The sequence below is a fragment of the Zonotrichia leucophrys genome, chromosome 1A, assembly GCF_028769735.1.
Source record: "Zonotrichia leucophrys gambelii isolate GWCS_2022_RI chromosome 1A, RI_Zleu_2.0, whole genome shotgun sequence".
In the NCBI taxonomy this organism is placed as follows: domain Eukaryota; kingdom Metazoa; phylum Chordata; class Aves; order Passeriformes; family Passerellidae; genus Zonotrichia; species Zonotrichia leucophrys.
The window spans coordinates 27,453,774-27,478,643 of NC_088170.1; the positions used below are offsets into that span (position 1 = coordinate 27,453,774).

General features: G+C 37.7%; 1 protein-coding gene and 1 long non-coding RNA gene across 4 annotated transcripts in view; one reads left to right on the forward strand and one right to left on the reverse strand.

Annotated features, from left to right (window-relative positions):
* The window catches only part of SYT1 (synaptotagmin 1), a 334,811-nt gene that overhangs the window by 243,496 nt on the left and 66,445 nt on the right, over positions 1-24,870 (forward strand). For 2 of the 3 annotated variants that reach the window (XM_064701988.1, XM_064701987.1), the window contains 4 exons: positions 2,356-2,540; positions 14,882-15,004; positions 18,170-18,337; positions 21,558-21,725. In XM_064701988.1, coding sequence (XP_064558058.1) covers positions 2,356-2,540; positions 14,882-15,004; positions 18,170-18,337; positions 21,558-21,725 — 644 coding nt within the window. The remainder of the gene's footprint in view (positions 1-2,355; positions 2,541-14,881; positions 15,005-18,169; positions 18,338-21,557; positions 21,726-24,870) is intronic. The other variant, XM_064701989.1, reaches the window with a different exon arrangement.
* LOC135442315 (uncharacterized) overlaps positions 1-24,870 on the reverse strand; it is a 114,215-nt gene that overhangs the window by 7,611 nt on the left and 81,734 nt on the right. Inside the window, exon 2 of the long non-coding RNA XR_010438658.1 lies at positions 499-571. This is a non-coding gene — a long non-coding RNA (uncharacterized LOC135442315). The remainder of the gene's footprint in view (positions 1-498; positions 572-24,870) is intronic.

Below are 24,870 nucleotides of genomic sequence, written 5' to 3' on the forward strand. Positions count from 1 at the left end.
TTGAATTTTGCAGTGGTTTTGTAAATGTCCAGATTTTGTGCTGCCTCCATTTTTTTATTTTAGTGGTTATGCTTTGTTTAATAAAAAAAGTTAGCAGATTTTTTCTGAAGAGGTAAGTGAGGAATTCTGCATAGCTCTTCGTGTCTCAGATATTAATTCAATGATCATTTAATTGCATCACAAGAGCTATTGGTTGAAATTAAATTACAAACAGATGAGAGCAGACAACACATTGTAAAAAATAAGCTGAGGTATCTGCAAGTGTTTCAGATGTTTCCCAAGGTACCCTACATTGTTCATGCTTCAGAGAACCAAGGCAGCAGTGCCAGAATACCACCTGATACAACACTTTCAGCACAAAGGCACTTGAATTCACTACCTACACAAGCTTTTTCATCTGCAGGATGCATATGTGTTTGTCCTGTTAATGCCTACATTCCCTGTCTCCTCAACCCATTGATTCTCACAGTTTACCTGCTCGTGCTGTGTTCCTCTTACCTCACAGAGTGGCATCCTCCTGGCAGAACCCCATCCCATATTGTTGCTACTCCCCATATTCATGCTTCAGGCACTGCAGACAAATCAGTGAAACAAAAAGCTGATAAATTTGGTTGCATCATTAATTTCCTTTTATCATCACTCCTGTGGATTATCTTAGATACAGTGTTATGTAAATGCTGTTTCAGACTACGTACGTGTGAAGTTTAGAATTTGAGTAGAGCACATAGTTCTTGTGAAAGATGATGGGTTTATGTTTCTGAGTGCTGGATGAAAAAAAAATATGTAAAAGCGTCAGTTGTGCTACAAAATGGTACTACACCAGATATGAAGACAAAATTAAATACTAATGCATGAAATACAGATTTTAAGTTGTGATAAGTGCAGATCTAATGCAGCTTTAACTGCAGAATTGCTGCTGCTGACTTCATAAAATACATCCCATAAACAGCTGCTAATCTATTCACCATTTGTGTCCTACCATTCATTTGTTTAGTAATCAGTTCTCATTTGTTCTACATATGGTACAGCTTTCCTTTTATAGCAGCTGCATTTAATGAACAATTGGAGGCACAAAAATATTACAGAAATATTTAACTATTCTCCTAGATTTTTATCTGTCATCAGGGTCGTTTCAATTAAAGTTAGAAAATAAGTTCATTAAATATAGAGTAAGGAAGGTGTAGGTGCTCTGTCATGTTCCTGAACTGGTAATTTGTAGTGGAAGTTCCGGTGACTATGCTTTGCACTCCTCTTAGCTCCTTTAGGCAATTAATTTTCTCTATTTATACCATCCATTCCCTTTTGTGATTCACTGACGTCAACATGTCAAATTTGATTCACTTTTTGGCTTTGCTCTGTAGCTCTGTATCATATTAGAGACCTTTAGGTAATGTACTGAGTATCTTGCAGACCAACTGAGTACATTTCAAGATTTTAGAAAATGACAGTTTACAAGATTTAAAATTTTGTCAGGTGCTCTGCTTAAATGTGGGAATCAGTAGTCGCTAAAGCTGATTTGTGTGAAGATAATTGCCTTCTGGAGTACTTGTGTTTAAGTGTCATCTTAATTGCTTTTTTCCAAAAATTCTGATCTTTAACAAGAACATTTTATGCTAGTAAGTGTTCTCTTATTTATTCATGCTTCAGCCATGTCCTGCAGCCTGAACTTAATGAAAAACTGTAGCACAGTCTTTTGTTTATAGGAGAGTATAGGTGAGAATACAGCTGAAACTTTGCTAGTGTTTAGGGCATGATGCCAGCTGGGGCAAATGCCCGTGGATTGGACAGCCCTCTGTCCTTGGTCTGTCTGCACTGGTGACCTTGACCTGCAGCTATTGTGAGGAATCTGCAAATCTGTCAAGTGCAGCAGTGGGCAGAGGAAAAGGGCTGTTCATTAGAACTGACTGCTTGGATCAGACACCATTCCAGAAAAGGGAAATTTCCAGTCAGTTCCACCCGATTCAGCCACAATGCCAGGTGGGTTGGGGAGATGATTAAAGAAAGAAATGAGTAATTACTTAAATGTGCCGAGCATTTTACAGATTGCACAGAGTAAATATTTTGGATATACTCTTTTCAGATGGTTGATGAATCAAAATAGCTGCAGGTGAGTTTGATATGTGTCACCAGGCTTGTATATAGATAGATGTGTTAAATTGGCTTTGTATGGGCAAATGCTCAGTTGGGAGAAATATATAAATGATGACAGCATAGTTTAGAAAGGATCTCAGGTATTTCTGCCAGGCATTTTCATTGATAAAGGCTTAGCTGTGAGAGAAATGTGCTTGTTTCTAAATTTAACCCTACTAACAGTTTACCACCTTCTTTTTGTGTGTGTGTCTTTTTCTCTTCCAGTGCCACCTTGGGCCTTAATAGCCATAGCCATAGTTGCAGTCCTATTAATCCTCACCTGCTGCTTTTGTCTCTGTAAGAAATGCTTGTTCAAAAAGAAGAACAAGAAGAAGGGAAAGGAGAAGGGAGGGAAGAATGCTATTAACATGAAAGATGTTAAAGATTTAGGGAAAAGCATGAAAGACCAGGTAAAGTAACTCTCCGTTTCTTGAACTTTTGGGTTGCATTTGAAGGTTTCTGTTTGATGTGTCTAGAAAAAGCTGTGCTTGTTGTCTCAGCAGTAGCTCTGTGAAGAGTGGACTGATTGACAACATCTTCTCAGTGGTATCACAAGGGATGAGTCTGGGTGTGGCACCACTGATGAAGCAGCCAGCCAATTTCCCTGCTCTGCTAAAAACAGAGCAGGCATTTAGTGACTCATCCTTAAGGGGTGAGTTTATCAAGGGTGTCCTGCTTGCTTCAAAATGAAGCAACTGTGTGCAATTTTCACTGTACTTTCTTTCAGGGCCAATGTTTATGTATCTTTATATGTCTTACTAGCAGGATTTCTGAGATTGCATGATAAAGAAAAGTAGTTGTGAACTCTGAATTTCTTTTTACACAAAAGTTCAAGCTGAGAAGGAAACAATAGTATAGAGGCTAAAATGAGAGTCAGGAGCAAGGAGAAATAATGAAAAAGAAAAACCACAGGGACATTCAACACAGTGATGTTTGGAGAATTCATTTTGTTCTAGAGAGGAGAAGATTAAAGATAACAGGCCATACTTGGAGCTGTAAGTCAACTGAGTAACTTTGAGAAGATTAATATAATGCCCTTTGAGAGCAGCATAATTTTTATAAGGGCAGAAGAGCTTGTCCTTCAGATCTGCTTGGTGGAAGAGAAGCAGAGGTTGCAGGGCTTAATACTAAGGGCCACAGACTCGACTAATACCTTCCTGAGAGAAAACACAGCTTTTTATTCATGGGATTTTAGTATTGCTCTTCCTGGAGCAAACTGTTTGGAATGAGCAGCAGAATGAGGAAATAAACATGAAGTATCTGCTTGTCCTCAAAGCTCAGATTTTTCAAGGGCTAGATTTTTCAAAAAGGAAGGACTGAAGAAATTTAGAGAATTGCTTTGCAAACCCTCATAAGTAGAAGCAAATAACTTTAATTGCATAGTCAAGTCTGTGTTCCCAAGACTCCTGGGGAGGTTGAGCTAGAGCAGCACAGGAGTGATAAGCCAGTCAAAAAGAGAGAATAAAAGCATGTTCAGGAATAAGGAGATGATTTCACAAGTTGGGATATAGCATAGAAGAAAGCTGAGCTGAAGGCAGGTTGATCAGAAATACAAGTCAGAGCTGGGAACCTGAGAACTAAGGCCAGCTGGTCAGGGACAAGAGCCAAGAAGAGAATCTTAAAGCACGGTAGCTAAAGAGGCCCATGGCCCAGTGCAGAACAAGTGGTGAAATGCCACTGCTCAGTGAGGGAACAGCCAGCAGTGTGGCTCATCAGCCAGTCTTAAGGGTCCTGGAATAGGTTAGCATGCTTTTCCAGGCAGGTAGGGTGTAGTAGGGGGAGAGCAAGATCAGGAAGTGAGGTGAGGGTGAGGAAGCCTTACAAGTCTGATGACCAGCTGCAATCGATCACATAAGAGGAGTCCAAAAGGAGCACAGATAAGGGGAGGAAAATAATGGATAAGTGTAGAGCTATCCACGTCATTTCCAGTTTCAGTTTCAGAGAGAAGAGGACAAAGAGCAAATGCTGGAGACCCTTACATCCCCATTGCAAGTGGAGTACTTTAGATACTGCGCTGGTGTGCAGTTTTAACCCTGGTTCCTCCTGGAGATTCAGTGCTTTGTGGGCCACACTGGTGTACTGGAGTGTGTGGCACCAACACAAGACAAATTCACACCTGAGAAAAACATTGTCAGTACACAAAATCACCAATGTAGGTGGAGGTATTCCAAGGTTAGAAAGATTAGTGAGACTGAGCTCAAGAAATACCAGAGCAGAAATTTTGAGCTCTCTCTTGAAGAAGATACTATGCTGCTGGTTTTTTTCTCCATATGATGAATGTGACACAAACTCCTTCTCTTAAAGCACTTTGATTTAGCATTCATCCCTGTATTTATAGACTTTGTTCTGAGGTATTAATATTAAGAAATTGTGAGATATTTTCCCTTAAATGTATGGAATATCAGGTCATCACTTGTTGGCTTGTTCTAGGCTACTGTAAGCTAGCTCTCCCATTGAACCCAGAATAATTGGGAAGAACTGCTTTGATTATGCTGATGGAAAAATTTCTGGAGAACTTTGTTATGTCCTGCTAATGATAATGAACCTATTACTTTCTCATAGGATAAATAATGTGCAATTTGTTTATTGATATTTATGTGGAATTTGTTCCATATCATATAAGGCCTTTGTTGTATTTACAATGTATTATTAAGTGTTTTTAATTATATTCATTAGGACCTGGATAAATGACCATGGATTCTTGGAAAATAAGTATTTGAAATGCAAAAATACATTATTTTATTAATATTGAGCTCCATTTGTATCTTTTTTTATGGGAAAATTTGATAAAAAGCTGAATCCTGCATCTTTTGTCTACAAAAAGATCTCAAATTTTGAAATGTTGCACAGATAGGTATTTTAAGATTATTCCATTCAAAATACTTGGTATAGTTATTTAAACCTACATTTGCCTGGATATTTTGGGATTTAACTAGCATGTTTTGTTTTGCACAGTTAAACCTAAGGAGGGTAGATTCACAGTTGGTGTAGATTTCAGACCTTTAATAAGTAGACCACCAGCTCTCCAGCTACCTCTCCTCACTGTCTGGGATTTCAAACTCAGGCTGAAAGTTTCTTTAATTCGCACCTTAAATTCATTTCTAGTAGTCTGACAGTGTACAGACTGCAAGTCCTTGGCATTCAGTAACTTTTGCCAGCTTGATTCCTAATGCAACATTTTGGTTGTCATTTTTTCCTGTATGATGTGTTTCTTATTCTAACAGTTAATCTCCACGTACCAGTGCAAGTTTTCACATACCTAGCTGAACTCAAGGCAATGCTAAATCTAATGTACTTCAGTTAAAAGAATTGAAGCATTTTAGAGGCTCTGGCATAAAACAGAAAGGGGAATAATAAGAATGCCTTTTAGCTCTTCAAAGAAGCAAATTGTTAAAAAAGTAGTTGAAGAGTAAGATGTAAATCTAATGTCATTATAAAGGGCAACATATAGTACTAATGTTGTCAAAAACTAAAAACTTACTTCAGTCATTGTTAGGCCTGAACCTGCAAGTGGTAGTTACTTCTGCCTTCAGCTAAAAGTGCATAATAGCAGTTGCTAGTGATGTGGCATCTTGCAGGATCCTACTTCCCTAGGCACACAAAGTTGGAAGAGAGTGCCATTTGGTAAACTGAAAGCAACAGTTCCTGGAAATGAAATTTTTATCTTAGTCTGGATTTTTTTGTTGAGGAGAACTTCTGAACTACTTTTATTCATGCCTATCCATGGCAAATCATTATAGAGCTATGTAACTTGGCATAATTTAAGATCCTTTTGAAATAGAGTCACAGTCAGCTCAAGTCGCACATTGATAGCTAGATATTACAGAAAGGGGAATAATTTTTTTGTCTCTTTTAGAATATTTGTGCTTCAAAATATCCACTTCCCTAAACACAATTCAAAAGAGAAATTGTCTTTCTATGAAGATGATCAAAAGATGTAGCTGAGGTAGGATGGGAGATAAGTTTAAAATGAGGTTGGGTTTCCAGTCTTGAGACCTATTTCCAAGGCTTACTTTTTCAAGTCGAGTATGCAGCTCTACCAAAAACCCCTGGGAGGATTAGATTCCTTCTAGGGAAGGCAGAACTGTTAATGAATGTACACCTGTAAAAAAGGTCATTTCTCCATGTTTTCTACTAATGTTTGTGTGTGGATGTTTTAATTTTTATTTCTTCCTCCTCTGTCCTCCTTGTCAATGTTGTGTCTCATGACTGTTCTGGATTGTCACTTGCGGTAGGTTTATTTTGCTCTTTGGACGCACCTAGACTTAAGCTCTCATGCATAGTTTCCTGACAGCTCTGTCTCCTTAGCAGAGATGGACGTGTAGTAGCTTTGATACACACATCAAGAGGCTGAACTAAATTGATTGGGTATTTTTTGGTTGGATATATATTTGGGGAGGCTGGAGGAGAGCAGAAGAAAAGAGGTTGTCATTCTTTCTACAATTAAAATACTAAGTCAAACTGTACCAGAAAGCTCAAGTTTAAAATTGATCAGCGCATAAAAATAACTTGCTGATTATATTTCCTTTTATTATAAATGTCACCATATCAAAAGTAGACAGAAGTAATGTGTATTTTTAATGTCTTAGTTTCTAAGTGTTGCTAAATTGACTGCTACCTCATGAAACTTGCTGTGGGCTCTCACATCTCAGTACAGTGTTCAGGCATTAAATTGTTAGTGTTCCATACCAAAGTTTTTTAAGTGGTCTTAGTACAGATTTCTGTTGGTGCAACCTAGTGACAGCTGGCTCTGGTGTTTTCATGAGATTTTCCCATCACAATTTTCATCTTCATAACTTTCAGTCTCTACTAATGCCCCTGGTGGCTCCCACTACTTTTTTTCTTTGAGGGGCAAAAAAAAAGGCCCTGAAGACTCTGCTTCAGAGATGGTGTAATAGCTGCAGATTTATTATGTCTGGATTTAATGTGTTGGTACAGCAAAATTCTTGATTAAACTCAGCCTGTGGGCTAAGAAAAGGAATGAGCATAATCATTCATGAACAGCACTACTGAGAACTTACTAAGATTTAGCCCTGTTACTTGGATAATAATTGTTGTGGTCTGAACATTTTATGAGGTCAGAAAGCATTTGTAGAAAAGGAGATTTAGTAATTTCATCAGGCTAAAACACTGTAACTAGTAAAGAATTTTTTGCTTAGAATGTGTGTGTTAGGTGAAACAGGAGATTTGGTATTAGGTGTATGTACTACAGCCTTGGGTGTGAGTAGTATATTCTTGGCTCTGCTGCTGACTTACTGTGTCCTTCAGTCAGCCACTTGACTTCTCTGTATGTTTGTTTTTCCTTTACCTAGGTCTTCCTTTTACATTGGGGTTATGTACTAACTTAGAATATTCTGATTAATGTTCCTCTCTGAATAGCAGGTGTTGTAGGGTGACATGACAGTGAGAGCTGCAATTGCACCCACCCAAACTCCAACATACGATGGTTTTTTTAGACTGATTCACCTTATGATTCTAGCTGTTGATCATCCAACACCCTTGCCCTCATGTAGACAAAATACTGAAGGAACAAGATTTTTAGTGTTAGGTGCCCTGAAATATTCCAAAGTAGAGTGCATTGACTTTGGAGCATGAAGACAATAGCCCAAATGAAGTCAGGATAATCCACACTGACATCTAGAGAGCCTGGATTTCGTTTGAAGCAGCTCAAGCCTTTATTGCCAGAAAAAAATCCAAGAGGATCTTTCTGAGGGACAGGAGCTCTGTTGCTGGCAGTGGTCTTTTCTTCTGCAGTATTTGGTTACGTGCTTGTTTGTTTTCCCAGCTGGATGCCTGGGAGCTAGTGAGGTGTTTATTCCACAGTGCTGCTACCTGGTGTCAGCATGCCAGTCCCCAGTTGTTGTCATCTTCAGCCCATGGTGGCATTAATGCTCACTGTGGCTTATCCACAGTTCAGTGAGACATCCTAATTCACACTCAGAAAGATGATGTGCTGCAGAGCAGCTGCAGAGGGTTAGTCAGAAACACTGGGGATGAGTCTTTATAGAAAACAAGCCCAGTAAGTTTACTGTGGCAGTGGAAATGGATTGACTGAGTCCTGTTTGTACATTAATTCAATCTCAGCCTTGACCAGTAGTCCTGCTTTTTCACCTGCCTCAAAGACAACTTGCAGTGGGCATAAAACTTCCTGAAAAATGTGAATAACATGTTTATGAAGATAAAATGTTATAGATGAGTGTTTGTGTTCTGCAAATAGGTTTTCTGTAAAACTCTTTTGAAATTTAGATTTATATTAGATTTCAGAAGCCTGAAAATATGGAAGCAATAGCTGTGAGACACAAGACTGGACTTATTTGCATTCCTGTCTCTTCCTCTCAGTCACTCCCAAGAAAACATAGGACCTTGCTTTGCATGCTTCCTGAGTTTCTTTTCCTCCTTCGTTAAACTATTTTTTTCTGTAAAGGAATTAATTTGTCATTTCTGTTGTAACCTACTGTACTGTTAGGGGTACATGAAGGTGCAGATCCTACTCATTCTTTTACATGTCTTGTTTTTTATAGTGAAGGTCTTACCACTGGAACCTTCCATTTTCAAGGATGTTTTTTGCATTTCTTGATTAACAGACCAAATTGGAGTTCTTTATTCAAGACCAGAGTCTGCAAGTTCCTAATGAGTGGCATTTAGGAAGTAAGCAATTAGTCCTTAAATTAAATTACTTGAATCAGACTCTCAAGACATTTACCTATATCCACAGACTGTACAGAGGGCTAAACTCCTACACTATGTCTGAAATTAATGGGTATGCATAATCTACAACAAGACCAGCAGTTCATATTAATGAGGTATATGTTTTTAAAACATTAAAATAAAAACTAAATATTTGGGAATATTTAATCATTTTCTTTTTAAGCAAGGATATTTACTCTTTACAAATATGAATAGCTGACAGCCTTCAAATATGAGAATATCGGGTACCTCATAAAGTCGTATTTAGAAGATGGTCAGACAATCATCTTACCTCTTTTTAAGGACCTAAGCCAGTAGAACAGGTCTGTGCCAACTTTTTCTCCATAGATCAAAGTGGCACTCAGTAAATCATGACTGGCTATATTTAGGTTAATTTTCACTTTCAAATACATGTAGTCCTAATTATATAGTATGACAGATTTTTCCAAACACAAATAAATGTAGTACTCCGAGCGGTCCTCCCAGGTCAAGGAGCCAGCTCTGCCCAGAGCATGCTTCCACGTGGTCCAGTGCCATGGACGTGGGGAGGATGCAGAACAATTGCTGGAGCAGCCGGCCCTGGCCAGGCAGCCTGAGGTGCCTCCCACGCGCAGCCTGCTGCTGGTGCGGGCGGGCGCTGCTCCATATGGCCGGGGGGGCAGAGCCAGCAGCGCCCCTGCGGCAGCGCCTGCTACCTCTGCTTCACACACATATGGGCCCTGCCTTCAAAGCAGAGCCTGACCCACGGGGTGAACTCCCAAAATAGGCTCCCAGCTCTGAGATCAGCTTCATCTTTTTTCAGTCTATAAACACTGGCTATAGGGCTTTATGAAACATTAAAAACACATTGATTTGTGAGCTTAACAGCTCCAACTTAAATGAATGTATTCATATTTTACAATGAACACCTGCAGCATTTTCTGTATTTTTCTGTTGTACCAGATAAAGTTGGTACTTTGGTACCCAAACAGTTCAGCAAATGCTTAAGCTTAACATGATGACCTCATGTCATAGAGCTCCTAAAGAAAGAAAACCTTTTGAATAACCCAACGAAGACCATTTAAAAACTGGATAACAAGCAAGGGAGTAATCAAGCAAGTCAGGGCATTGCATGCTGAACCCAGCAGGGTTTTTTTCATTGTGTGCATCAGTGTGGCCCACTGCTGGTATGTGAGGCCAACATTCTTAGAGCAGTAATGGCAAAGTAGATTTCACAATGACCAAAGCCTGTCGCCACTGGAAACCCAGGCACAACATGCTCTTTAAATTAATTCATGGAGAGAAAGCAGATGCTGAATGAATGAAATATTGCCTTTCCTTCTGAGAGACTGTGATAGAGAACATGTTACAATTGCAGGCTTGTCTGCTTTGTGATAGGGAACCAGATGGAAATTTTTAAAGGCTTTTGTTTTCTCTTGGGATAAAAATTGGCCAGATCAGAATTATGGTGTTCTTGAATGGGAAAGATAATGATAAGAGGTGTACCACCATTAGTGGAAAAGCAGTCATTTCTAGTTGTGGAGGAAAAATTGCCTTTCCAATAAATTCATTGTTGGACATGGCACAGAACATTCTTGCTACAAAATCTTGTTTTCTTTTTCCAGCTCACCAGGCATTGCACAAGCCTGAGGACTGGCCATCATTCAAGCATTAAAACAATATTTCCTTCACCGTTCCAAAAGAAATGATGGAGGGGCAGGTGGTGATGGAAATCAGGATAGGAGCATGCACCACACAGTGAACAAACTTACGGGCTGCAGTCAGTGTTTTGTTTTGCTTCGCAATGTCTCTCCTCCTTGCTTAATGGTAACTTGTTTCATTAAAAGTGAGGCAGTAGGCCACCCCATAAACAGAAGGAACCCTAAAACCTCTGTTAGTGAAAGCATTTCTTTATATACAGAAGTGGAAAACACTTTGCATTTTAAATGGTTTGCAACATAAACTAACAAGACGTGACTCAGTCATGACTGTGGCCTCTGCCTCTCAGTACAGAGGCAAGGCAGTACACTTGCTCCCCCAGCAGCTTTGTTGCATGAGTCTCCTACCACTTTCCTGAAGCTTCTGCACATGTGGAGTCTGGAGACAACCAGCAGGGCAGCTGCCCTTGCAGACTCTCTCATTTTCTACGTATAGTTTGGGGAGGAATTAAAGTAAAGTTGTTTAAAGCCCCAGAATCTCTTTTGTTTTTCATGGTTGATAGTAGTGGGGCAAGCCTGGTGACAAGGTGCAGGGGTTTTGGTGGACCTGAGCTGAAAGCAAGGGATGTTTGCAGTGTCAGGATGCAGTGGCACCAGAGAGAGGCTTTTGCCAGCTAGGGGAATGAGGGAGAAACCCAGGAGGTGTAAAAAGCCACTACAGGGTGTGGAGTTTCAAAAGAATTGAAAATTAGGCATTTTCTTTAACATCTCAGAAGAAAAGAGGAGGCTGCAAAACCACTCTCAATAACATTATGGAAGTGAAGATGCAACCAGCAGATTGAACAGTGGATCTCAAATTGCTGTAATTTAGGTCTTTTTGTTGTAAGAACTACTGCAGAGTAGTGGTTTTGATTTCTATAGACACAGATGTATCACCTTGAAATCTTTGTGCTGGATTAACTCTTTCTTGGTACATTCCTATACCTGTTTACATATAAGCCTATTTTTCAGATACTTACATGCATTTGAGAGGATGTAGATGTTTTACTGTTGTGTTTCTGCATATGTAATGCAGAAATGAAGAAACTGCTCGAGTAAAATTCATGGTCAGCTCAAATTAGAAAAGATAAATCCAGTCTCCATCACAATGTAATTATGCATTTCCATGTTGCATACTTCACAGAAAAAAAAATTTAAAGTATCATGAAGTTAAAGAAAATGGTAGAGAAGGCAGGGCTTACATTCCTCAGCATCTAAATCAAATCTTTCTGGTTACGGTTTATCAGTTGCAAAGACTTGAGGAAAAGACTTGCTTGTAATTAAAAACTTTCTATTTTTTTAAAAAAACTAAAATGTAGCTGCTTCTTTTAATCGATTGTAGCAATGCAATAGTAAGATTCAATACGGTGTGATGCAGTATGATATAAATTGAGGGTTGTAGTAGTATTCCATTAAATATTGATCTTTTGGAGAATCTCAATACAAAATTAAAATCCCTGTGGGGTGTTTCAAGTACTTTGAAGCAAACCAATTCTTCTTTCTCTTTGGAATTCAACAGCTAAATCAAACATGAGAAGCTTTGGTGCTTCTTTTGACTCAGCTTCTTCCTGAAGCATTAGCCTCTAGTTTGAAAGCAAATTCCTCTCTTAACAGTAAAAACTATTATTTACAGACTGCTTTAGAGATAATAATTTGTCCTTTTTTTCCTGCCCCTAGTGCCACAAACTTGTCCATATAAAAGCACCATTTCTTTCTCAGTATTTTTTCTTAGTGGTTCAGTGTTTCTGAGTCAAGGTCAAGAAGAATCATGTAGCTCCTCAGCTGATGTCAGTAAGGTACAATGTTTTCCATCTCTCATGGAAATAGCTTTCACCTTTCCAGTAGGCTTCTCATAACCTGTGGAGAGAGTTTCTTAAGCATACAGTGTTTCCTGCCTGCACTTCAGAACTCCCTTGCAAGAGAGATGTTAGCTTCCCGTTATATTGTCTGTAGTCACAGTAAGAACTTTTTTTCACATTGAGCTACCCACAGCTCTGTCATCTGGACTGAACAGCTTTGCAGAAGAGAATGTAGTTTTCCCAGAGAAAGTATGGATATATAGCTATTGCCTTGATGGACTGTTTACAAATTCCTCTGACTTGAAAATTAGCAAATAATGTTCTTTTTGCCTTCTCACTGTCCTCCCTGGAGAATGGCCATAGGATATTTCCTCTCAAAGAAAATCCAGGTCAAAAGCTAGTGGAAAAACAGAAAGGCCAGTACTTGTCCCAGAAACAATAATATACTGGAACTGGATATCACACTTTTAGCATGGAGTCCTCTTTTAGGACCATACAGGGATGATTCAGAGCAGTGGATCTTGGAGTTAACATCCCACTCTGACTTCCTCTTTTTTCCTGTTGTTTCCAGGCTCAAATAAACCTGGTTGCTTCAGATGGATTGAGTCACATCTTTTTTTATGACCACAAAACCCTAAGCTTATTTTTATTACCAAAAGCAAGAGTGTTTGGCATAATCATGCCACTCCATATCCTGAAAATCACATGTATGGTCTGCCAGAGAGCTCATCAGTTTTCAAGTGTCACACTTCTTGTTGTACCAACAAAAATGTTGTGCTACAGGCAGGTAACTTACTAAGAGCTCAGTGATAAAATGTTTCAAACCAAATTTCATTTCAGGCAGTTCAGCCCTTCCAAATAGAAATGGTTTAGTTTAAAAAATACTGTTCTTCCAGTCTCACAGGCGATTCTGTCTATCACTGACCTTTCCCCCCAATCTCATCCAGGTAAAATGTTATTTATGTTTCTAGTAGAGAGTCCATCCTTCACTAGCATTCGGATATTTACATGAGACCCAGCTCCTCAGCTCACAAAAATCAAAGCTGTTGGATTGGTTTCATTTGAGCTATGCCAACAGAATTTCTAGCTAATTTCAAAAGTAGAGAAATAATTGCTCAGTATCATACAGTTTGGAGTCTGACCTTTTTTATTTAGATGTGGCTTTTGGAGAAGAACATTTTCTACTTCAGAGATGAATCTTCCTTCTTTCCAAATCCACACAGTGTTGCATGGCCCTCGCTGTATTCAAGGCTGAGTGAGAATGTGAATGCTTTCATGTTTCTTCTGTCCCTAACCACTATAGCTGTGTACATAGCTACTCTCTAGCCTTGCTACCTTTTCAGAGATCCAGCAGCAACCTATTGTTAAGAAATGCTGAAGGTTTCCTACAACACAAAAAACCACAATTGCAGAAAAACAACATTCCAACAAAGAACACATCTTATTCTGGCACTTCGTCTGTGCAAGCAGAAACTTCATACAGCAAGAACCTTCATTCAGATAGGGCTCTTACAGACAAGTACTCTGTTTACTGTAACATGCAAATAATTCTGGATGAATGCTCTGTATTGATTCTTTATTTTCACATTCTCAACTTTACTTTCACATTTTCCACAATTTTTCACTATTTGACTCATCACTTCTGTCTATTTTTCCCTTCTTATCTAGGAAAGAATCTGCCCAGAATAAGATCTACATAGTTAATTATTGTTCATATGGTTTAATAATTGTATGAATTACCTTTTACACAGTGAAAATACTTCTGCTTTCTGGTACAGGAAAAAAATTACATCATGTAGTATTTTAATTATGTATAAAATCTAAGATAAATGCCGTGTCCTTTAAAAAATTGGTTATATGCAATAGACAAAGCTTGCAAGCAGTACTGTATTTCTTTGTTTTTGTATTTCTTTCTAAGCAAACTAAAATAAACTTGCAATCAATTTGGTTCAGCCAAGCTTTATTGCGAGAATGAATAAAAAGGAAATTGGTCTCGGGAGGGAGGGAAAAGGAGGAACATGCATTTGCTAATGGCATGGTGGAAACTTTGCTTCCATATTCATTCTAAAAAACATGAAAAATGTTTGGCATATGATTGTAGAAAGAGCTCATCCACAGCACATGCTCTTTATCACAGTAGTCCTACAGAAATATGTTGCCAAATGCAAACAATGCACAGCATGTACAACTAGGTTTGATATTGCCAAGATTCTTAAGTTGAATGAATGCGTGACTTGGCTTATATAATAGCATGTTTGCCTCCTTGTGCCTCTTTAAGAGCCAGTCTGAGCCCAGAAGAACTATCTCTTCACATCAAGATGATATTTTGTTTCTACTTGCAGGTTTTATAACAATCCTTGCTTGTTATAGTCCAAGGAGCTTCCTTCCTACTTCCATTGCTTGCTTGCTGATTTATAACATCTTACTGAGCAACTCAGAAAGTAGAGATATATATGAAAACTGCATATTTGAATTTCTGCTGTTTTGCTTGCTTTTAATGGCTCTAAAATAGATTTGAGGATCGTGTCTATTTTAAACCGCTACTTAACAGTTTGCCTCATTTATGAATATTACATTTCTTCTTTCTAGGCTCTTAAGGATGATGATGCTGAGACTGGGCTGACTGATGGGGAAGAGAAGGAAGAAGCCAAGGAAGTTGAGAAGCTAGGAAAAATACAATATTCTTTGGATTATGACTTCCAGAACAATCAGGTTTGAAACAGCCAACCTGTAATGTTTCATTTCTGTGTGTGCAAGTAGAGAATGCATTTAGTTAGAGCAGATATTTCCAAAATCTTTACTACTTGCCTGGACTAAAGAGAGAAAATAAGACAGAAAATTCATTGCAGAGGTACTACTAAATTGGTATTGCATGCACTTGGACTTTATATTACACCTTTAATCAAAAACTGAATATCCAGTTTTATCTAATGATTATTAATAACTTAAATTAAAACATCACCAACTAATGTCAATCCACATAAATTATGGAGTTTGCATGCAGTCACTAAAATGTAGTTTCAGCTTTCAAGTATTTAGAATATAAGCAAACCCAAATGGAAGGAAAAGTAGAGGGAGCTAAAGGTAAGTTGATTCACTGGGTCTTTTAGAAGGTTGGTAAGATTGCTTTCTCTTATTGCATCAAATGTGTGCTTTGCTGTAATAACTAGCTGCATCAGGTTCTGTTGCTCTCCATGAAAGTACACTTCCCAAAATTCTAATCTGGAATAAAAGTTCAAATAAAAAGGCCTATACACAAAAAAAACAGAGGAAATTTGGACAAGAATTTAAGGACTGATACTCCTTCAGTACTCTGCTCTGAAGCTGGTAAGACTAACAGCAGAGTACTGAAGGAGTAGACACTGTAGTGTGTAGTCCTAGAGTTGACCAGCTTAACAGGTGTGGCCACATGCTGAACGTATTTTATTCCCCTACCCAGCCTCTTTGCCAGGGATCAGTTTTGTCAAATAAAACGATTCACAGCCTCACATTAAAATTCACTGTGTTTAATTTTGGCCCAAAACACACCAACTCATCTGAGTTCTTCATTTCTACTCTGTATCTTTTAGTAAACTTGAGAACACATATCCTGCATTTAATTTTTTGATGATATCAGTCAAAATCACATCATTCTTTCCTGTTTAGGGAAAGAAATGACTACTGAAGGTAAATCTCAGGTAATTCCTATTCATCACCTGAACTGCCTTCCATATGTACTTGTGATAAATTCCACATTCATATTCTTTATTTGATGCTGTTCATAGAACATGGTACTCCTACTTGTTGCAAGGACAATAGGAGAAATTAAGAAAAAATTCTCTATTCGCAGGAAGGTATTTATACACAGCTATGACCTGGCATAATAAATAGTATTTTCCTTTATTTCAACAATCTTCTGACTACCAATGGTTGTTTTACAATGCAGGAGCTAAAAAGAGATTTGAAGCCTTTCAAGAAACTGTTGCTAAAGGAGCTTTTCCTCAACTCGCAGAGCAAATTGCCTGGCCATGTGATAAGTCACACTGATCCCCCTTGAAATCAGTATGAAATCAGTATGAAGTGTAGACCCTTCAGAAGCAGAAGATTTAATGAGGGGGAAAGGAAACGCTGCAAATGTGTTCTGAAAAATGGATTTCAGTTTTCTTAGACTATGAAAACAAATTTTCTGTGTGAATTTTATTAAAGGGTATGTTGATTTTATGAGCCATATTTTACAAAGGAAAATAGGATGGAAGAGCCACAAATCTGTACGTCTGTATTTAATTAAGATAATAAATTATCTGAGTTGTGGATTTCTGTTTTGTTGTGCTGCTCTGAACTATGTAGCAGCTTAAAATTTCAAAGGATAGATGATGTAAAAGAGTAGGAGAGTGGATTCATTTATGTTAGTATAGTGCAATGGCATGAAACTACAGTCCCGAAATTTGGCTAATATATTGCATAGGGTTAAGAATACAAGATGACCAATAAACTCTCCAGAGCACTGTGCATCAGTTTTAGAGAGAGAAATTGTAAAGGGGAATTGAATTGCTTTTCCACTGTGTTAACTAAAAATCATAGACTTGTTTTTCACTCTTTGATGTGTAGATCCTGAGCCTACTCATGTATTTATGAACTGATGCATCTAGAATAAAAGTGGGACACAAAAGAATCATTTCATACAGCAAAAGGAAAATGTTTCATGGAGCTTAAGAGTCCAATCAATGAGAGAGCATGCAGGCCATACTGTGAATTTAAAGCTGTCCAACTTTTAAGTCCAGCTTAGAGAAGTCTCTTAGAAGCCAGAAGTTTCTTTCACAGATTAACTACATTGTTCTATATTCCAGTTGATAGAGTTCCTGTTTCCAATTTTAAACAATTCATCCATGAGAGAAGCAAATATATTGTGATTGAAGCACTGATTTAGAAGAAAATATTCTCAGATTTCATTCCCAGTTCCTAATATCTTCAGAATGACCTTGAAGAAACACTTCAATGTTTACTTTAGTTTTGCATCTATGAAACAAGATTAAAATTGTTTTCTTTTTCTCAGCTGCATTATGCTGATAAGGCCTCATGCAGTCAGGAGTGTCTAGATTACATGACATAACATGACATAACATAACATAGCATAAGCCTTGATTTATAACACAAAAAACAGCCAAGATGTTGACAAGTTCCATCTGTGCTTCAGTCTTATCTTTGAAGTGTATAAGAATTTAAAGATACATTTTTCCTGTTTTGCAATGAGATTAAAAATTGTTATTAGGATTTAGTTACCAAAGGTTCATTTTCTTGAGATATTTTTTGAAAATGCTGTCCTTAGTTTACTGCCTGGGCCCATTCATGTACATAGCAAGAGAATGTAAATATAAGGAAGACTGCAAGATTCATTTGTTTTCAGTAAAGCTTTGACTGAGAATTTGCATTTGATTTTATCACCTTTTGTGTTTGGCTGGGGGAAGGTTACATGTTGGGGGTTTAGAATACAAATTTTGTAGTCAAAATTAGACATTCTTGATTGTTTAATAATGTGATTTCTATTCATGGTGCGCAGCAGAGAAAAATAATGCACAAGAGGAGAGAGCAATTGAAAGTTATTTGATTGCAGTCTTTAAAAGGATGAAGTCTGTATTTAGCTGTAATCAGCTGCCCTTTGAAAACCTCTTTTCTGCTTTAAAACAGGCTTTGTACAGTCTGCATCTGCCATAATTGGTTTTCCAAAGTCAGTAGTGTTGCTTCATTTGCCTTCCTTAAAGGGGGGGTGGCAGGGAGAAGCGAGGGAAGTCTAGTTTCTCCTAGACCAGAAATAGAGTCTGCATATGCATTCCTCTGTTACAGTATTTCTATAGATATCTATTTGAAATTTCATTCTGCTGTTTTTTACTCTCTTTTCAGCTTCTGGTTGGAATTATTCAAGCAGCTGAGCTGCCTGCATTAGATATGGGTGGTACATCTGATCCCTATGTGAAAGTCTTCCTGCTGCCTGATAAGAAGAAGAAATATGAGACAAAAGTCCACAGAAAGACCCTTAACCCTGTTTTCAATGAGCAATTTACATTCAAGGTAGTTTTTTTATAATTATTAATATTTCTTAATTTAACCACTTTGTATCTCATGCTTGGCTATGAATTTAGATGTCTTAGCTAATTGATAATTGCAGGAAAATTATTTTTCATGTGGTAGAAAGCCATGATACTCAATCTTGCTATATAATACAGGACCAGAAAGGTTTGAAAGGCACAGTTTGGTTTTAGGCACTTAGATTATCCTTATAGATGGCAATCTGATCCATGTTTTATGGCTGGATAAAGCATACAAGAAATTCAGAAAACCGTGACACATCAACAAATGTCATGTAAATTTCACTAGACCAATGTTTTCTTTAAATATCTGAAATTTATGAAATTCAGGATAAAATTCCCTGAAATATAAATTAAAACTCAAGGGACGTAAATGGGTGAAGGACAATATAGCAGATTAATCTTGCTAGACTTCATCACAGGAGTTCTTTGCCATGCTACTTTATGTATTAAAAGAAATCCTTTCTCAGGTTTAATAAAATATGAATTAAATAAATGTAGGTAAGCCTTACATTGCAGTATTTACATCGTTCCAGTGGTATCTATTAATAGTGTTTTTCTAAAACTATGGCCAAATTCAAACCCCAGTTAAATGGAGTAAAGGAATAGTGTACAGCAGGTTTCACAGGGCTTCTCCTTATATACATTCCTCTGCTCTTACTTCAGGCCTTTCTCTTTGTGCCCAATCTTATAATGACAGCTCCAGAATGAAAACAGGAACAGTGAAAGACTCAGGCTATGAAATCATTCAATGAGAAAGATATCCCTGTAGGCCACAACTACTACTGCATATATAAGCTTATTTTTTCCTTGAAGATGTTCATAAAAGTAATCTTTTGTGGGGAGTTATTTCTTTCTTGAGCTTTCCTAAGAGAACATTTAAAAGAAAACCGAGTTCTAAATTACGTATTCCTATGCAGCTCACTAAGGCAAAGAAAGAACAAATAATGCTGTCATCTAAGATGAAGACACAAGTTATAAATCAGATCAGCCACTTCTGGACTATAATGTCCACTTGTTGTAAGTCACATCTTCAATATTTAAATTTTATGCTCCAGAAAATAGGTTTTTTCCCATGCCAGACCTGACAGTGTTTAGGTGCATCTCAATATGGTACTATCATCCCCTGTGGTCTGTGGTCTGTACTTGAGAGAAAACCAGCAAAGCATGCCAAGTACTGTGGTTGTTCTGAGGACTCCAGTGACCATTTAACTGGAACTGCAGCCATAATAGCAACTTCTGTGGGAGCTGTTGACAGTGTCTCATTTACTTGTGCAGAGCTCTGCTCCTGTGACCCACTTCAGGTGGTGCACAGCTCCTGCTGGCATCCTTCCCATCTCTAGCAGTGCTGCCCACCAGGCAGCCCAGCCTGTGCTGTTGCCTTCTCGCAGGGCACAGTTGCCTGCCTTCCTCCCAAAGTACAGTTAATGGGAATGAGTTGACTTGTGTTCCTGCTGTGTTGCATCTTGAGCCCTGAACCTTAGTCCTTCCCTCTTTCATTTCTTTTTCCCAGACATCCATGGTGCTGTTCCAGGGTGCGTTTGTCAGACTGCAGCTGTCTAAGTTGTGTACCCACACGCAGTGCCAAAAGGAACCGAGAAATCCTGCCCTACACCAGCCTGGCAGAGGGAGGTGTTCCTCCTCAGATCCAGAGTGGGAGCAGGGTTCATGGCTAGAGGGCTAGTGACCCATCTGTGCCTGAAAAACACTCCTGTATACATGTCCTTTTACCAAAGTATCACTGACTGATTATGTCTGAGCAGAGAGCAGGGAGAGGAAGCAGCCCTTCACGAGAGCTGAGGCCATCCTTGATAGTCCAGAACAAAGCTGGAGACTGAGGCCAATTAGAAGTAACAAATGAAGGAAACATTTAGAAAGGGAGGTAGCTAAAATGAGCTTTACTGAGATCAAGTACAGAAAAGTAAATAATGATGTAGTCTTTGTATTCCAAGTGACCAAAATCCATTAAGTGGTATTGTGAACTAACAGAGAAATAAACTTCAGAACATTTTTCTTCTCCTGTTTTCCAGGCTGTGTAAAAATAAAAGTAACATTATTTAGAATTTTTCCCTTCACAAACCTTTGCCCTTTCTAGGTTTTTAGAAGCTACAGATAATTTAGAGAATGGAAAATAGATTTTGCTGTAGTACTTACTAAGATACACAACCCTGTACTACTGAAATAGTGGGAGCTAGATCTGGCTCTCAACTTGATAAGCTTATTCTAAATGTTATATAAGAAGTTATGTAAAGGGAAAATTACTACTTATTAGTTAGTATTTTAATAAACAGATGGAAGCTGAGCAGTAACGAAAGACAACAGTCCTAGGGTTTAAGCAGACAAGAACATAGAGGTTAACAAGGCCAGTGGTAATGCCATGCTTTCACTTTCTAATTAATAAAGAAGTATTTACTGAATCCCATGGAAACCATTTATGCTTGTAGGATATATTCAGATTGACTAAGTGTTCCTACAAATCCAAACAATTCCTAAATCAGACCTTTTCAGACACAAACTCAGGTGTAGCTTACCTGAACTGCCTGTCTCCATCCCAATATTAAAATTGTGACTCGTGAACATCCAAACCACAGCATCTGTATGAACCACATGAGAACAGCTGAAGAATTAGTCAGAACTTGGCCTTCTGCCACCACAATTTCTAGTTACACATTGTGACTTAAAAAGCACCCTAACATCTAACATGTGAAAGATATAGTATTGAAAAATATGCCTTGGTAAGTAATAGGTATTGGTACGGTAAGAGACATATCCAGTGTCTAATTACTTTGTTTCATATACAGTAAGCCAGTTCTGGTTTTTTCATGAGTCTGGGAGCTAGCCATCTCTGAGTGATGACAGGTGATTTATTGAGGAAAAAACACCATTGTGTGAAAAGTTCATGTGTCTTCAGTGCAAGTAATTTGGCTTCTTGTTTCAGTTTCATCACCCACAAAATGATTTGAAGTAGAATGAGAAAAACGCAGGAGTGATGAGTGAGCTGCCACATTGCTCTATTGAGTGCCAGAACCTTGTCTCAAGAAATACTGCATCTGGTGACTCTGAAACAAATACACCTCATAATTTTCTCTGCAGTTCAATTTACCCGAAATGACAGCTGATAAACCAAAGAAATAGATTTGCATTGTAGTGGACCAATCTTTATTGTCTCAGATGCAGAGTTTGTCATTTCCTTGTCTTTGCAGGTGCCATACTCTGAGCTGGGTGGAAAAACTTTAGTGATGGCAGTTTATGACTTTGATCGTTTCTCCAAACATGATATCATTGGGGAATATAAAGTTGCAATGAACACAGTGGACTTCGGTCATGTCACTGAGGAGTGGAGGGACTTGCAAAGTGCAGAGAAAGAAGAGGTAAGAAAAATCACTTTTTTTTCCTCCCAGAACACTTTTTACCTCACCTATAGAAACAGACAAACCAGCAATATTTTTTTTTTTGCCGAGACAGCTCCCATCTGTTATCAGCAGTCCTCAGATTTACTTTGTCTGATAAATTTTTGATAAGCATCTTTTCCAATACTCACTGAATACGACATTCTCCTCTGCTAATTCAATCAATCTTTTTGATACTCTATGCAACCTATTAAAAATGTTTTCATGAGTTTGACATTTTCTTGAATTGCTGCATTTTGGGTACATAGAATTTGCATTTGATTATAAGTGGTGTGCATTTAGGTTTCTTGGTGATTCTCGAGGGTTTGCATCTCAAGACATCTCATTGTGCATGATGATAATGATAGGGTTTCACTGAAATACCTTACAGTTCTATTGAACTGCTATTCAATAATATCCTTTGATTAGAATTATGAATTTTACAAAAACCTTGGAATGGCATCTTACTCAAATATTTATTACCTTTTTTATTTTCCTCTCATTGTCAACATCCCTTGGATTCATTATTTATAAGGTATAGTGCTACATGTACACAAGACACTTCTTGGAAATATTTCATCATCAGATTGTGCATCCTATGAGCTTGTTCATACTGATACATCCAACTTTTTGCTTATTCTAAGACTATTTTTCCTTCATTTTTACATTATTTTTTCTTTTGATTCATAGACAGTACTTGCCCACTCAGAGTGCATAACATGCTTTAATTCTCTGGTGGGAGGAGAAGTAATCATGAGTCTGAGTTTCTCATCATCTAATTCAGCTAATAAAGTGCTTTGGATTCAAATCTTAGTTTCTGTAATTAAAGGGACAATCTCTGAATGAAATCTTTCCTTCTCACAAGTGATGAAAACCTGAGTATTGATTTAGACTAAAAGTGGTGAAAACAGCATCATATGCAGAACCACGCAGCCTTCTCAGGTTTTCAGAAATGGTAGATTTCAGTCTTCCTTTTTGAGTGTTTGTTTTAAAGACTGTATTTTCAGATGGCTTTTTTCAACTGCTTATTGATTTGAAAGCCACTACTACATTAAGAGTGTTCTGCATGGCATTGTTTCATAGTGGCAGTATTTGCAGCAGTATTTGCAGGGCACTCTTTCTGCAGGCGACATCAGTGCCCTGGTATATGGGGCATTTTTCTTCCACTCTTAAATATGAAAATTAAAAAAGAGAAAAAGAAAGTTTTCAGTTCAAGGGCCCTGTTGTTTTAAGCATCCAGCATACGAAGAAGCTGAAAATGTGAAATTGGGGTGTATTAATCCTTCCAAATTTTATTAAGCAGCAAACTGGTTTTTTATTACGCTGCTGTCTGTGCTTTCAAAGTGTTTCATGCTTTTCTGTTTCAAAACACATAAAATAAGCCAAACTATGCAAAAAGGCATTGTCACTTTGCCTTTGTAGTATAACATTAGGCTTTTAGAACATAAACAATGATATCCCTATATGCAGCTTACAGATAACATGCTACAGATTAGTGTGGGGTTTCATCTGCCTTATTGCATAGAAAGTTGCTTCTTAAGTGTTCTAGCTAAGATCCACAGTAAGACCTCATATAGTCACTTGGTTGCTTTCATAGAATTCATACCCTGCTAATATAATATGATTAAAACCTTGCTTGAAATGGATATTGAGTGTGTGAGCTACATCCAGAAATGCATTCTGAGGTAGAAAATACTATTTATTAAAACAGAAGGAGATAATTAAAATAAATAATTCTGGAAGTATTTGGATATTGGAAGAGTATTGCAAGATCTCTGAATAGTTTACTGTAGTGATGAAATCTAGGTTTCCCTCATCTTTCTTCAAATTTCAGGTAGTGTTTATGCAGAAGAACCGCTGTTATTTTTATACTTTTTCAATGGAACCTTTTTGAAGTTGCCACCAAAGCATGGCCATTTTATTTATAAGAAACTAGGCAATATATAGGATGTGAAAGCATCATGAAAAACTATGCTTAGACCAACTCCTCAAATTTTTTTTCGTACTACAGGAGGTCTCACGTTTTATTTTTGCATCTCAATGCTCAAGCATGCAAGGTATCCAGTCAATATGGAAAAATATCACAACTTCGGGTATAAATATCACAACTTGGGGTATATGGGGACATTTTAATCTTAATTTTCTATATACTATGTGTAGCTAGTTTGTAAGAGCTCATAAGCTCACTGTACACCTAAAAAGTGACATCTAAAAAACATCTCATTAGACAAGTTTATTTAATCCAAACTTAATTCTACCCTATTATGGAACCTCTACTTCTGTCATATATATGATGAGACAGATTCAAATAATTGCTTAGCCCAATTTGGAAGAGAAATCTCTACCAAGACCAGGAGAGGTGCATCTGTCAGAAGTTTGAGATCTGTGTTTCACATGAAATATCATGCATATTACATATTTGATTCAAGTACCTTACCATCTTTGATGTTCTAGTCCCTGCACCACAGAAAAGATTCCAAGCAAATTCTTTTGTATTTTAAGTGGTGATAAGTGGGGATGAGTGAGACCATATCTGCATACAGGGATTGTCACCTGCCCCAGCAGATGTTGCAGAATTCATGGCAGATGCAGCTGGAGCCAAGAAGTACCCTGGTTTCAGAATTAGCAAAAACAGCACTGAGTATATGAAGGCTAACATGATTTACCTATATCATAGACACAGCTTTGACTCTTGGTAGTGATCATGAATATGATATGGTGGTCTGGCTTACTAAAATAACAAATTAAAACCTGAGCAACTGTATTTAATCCAAAAATTTATGACAAATGTAATTCTATTGCTAACAAAATATCTTTTACTGACTATTATACATATAATTGTGGAATGAGTTTGCCCTTGAAAAGCACATCTGCAGGAGATTTGCAATATTTGAAGAATGACAGACTTTATTTCCTTTCTTGCCCTTATGACACTTAGGCAAGTTTGTCAGTTCTCAGCAATCTAGTGCTAACTATAATTCTAAATATGAAATTAAGTATAAGTTTGAAATTAAGTATAAGTTGCCAAAGTATCCTTAATGTTTTAATTATGACCTCTAGACAAGATGTATACCAAAGTGAACCAGTGGCAGTTGTCACTAGTCACTTGAAAAGAACTATCTAGGTG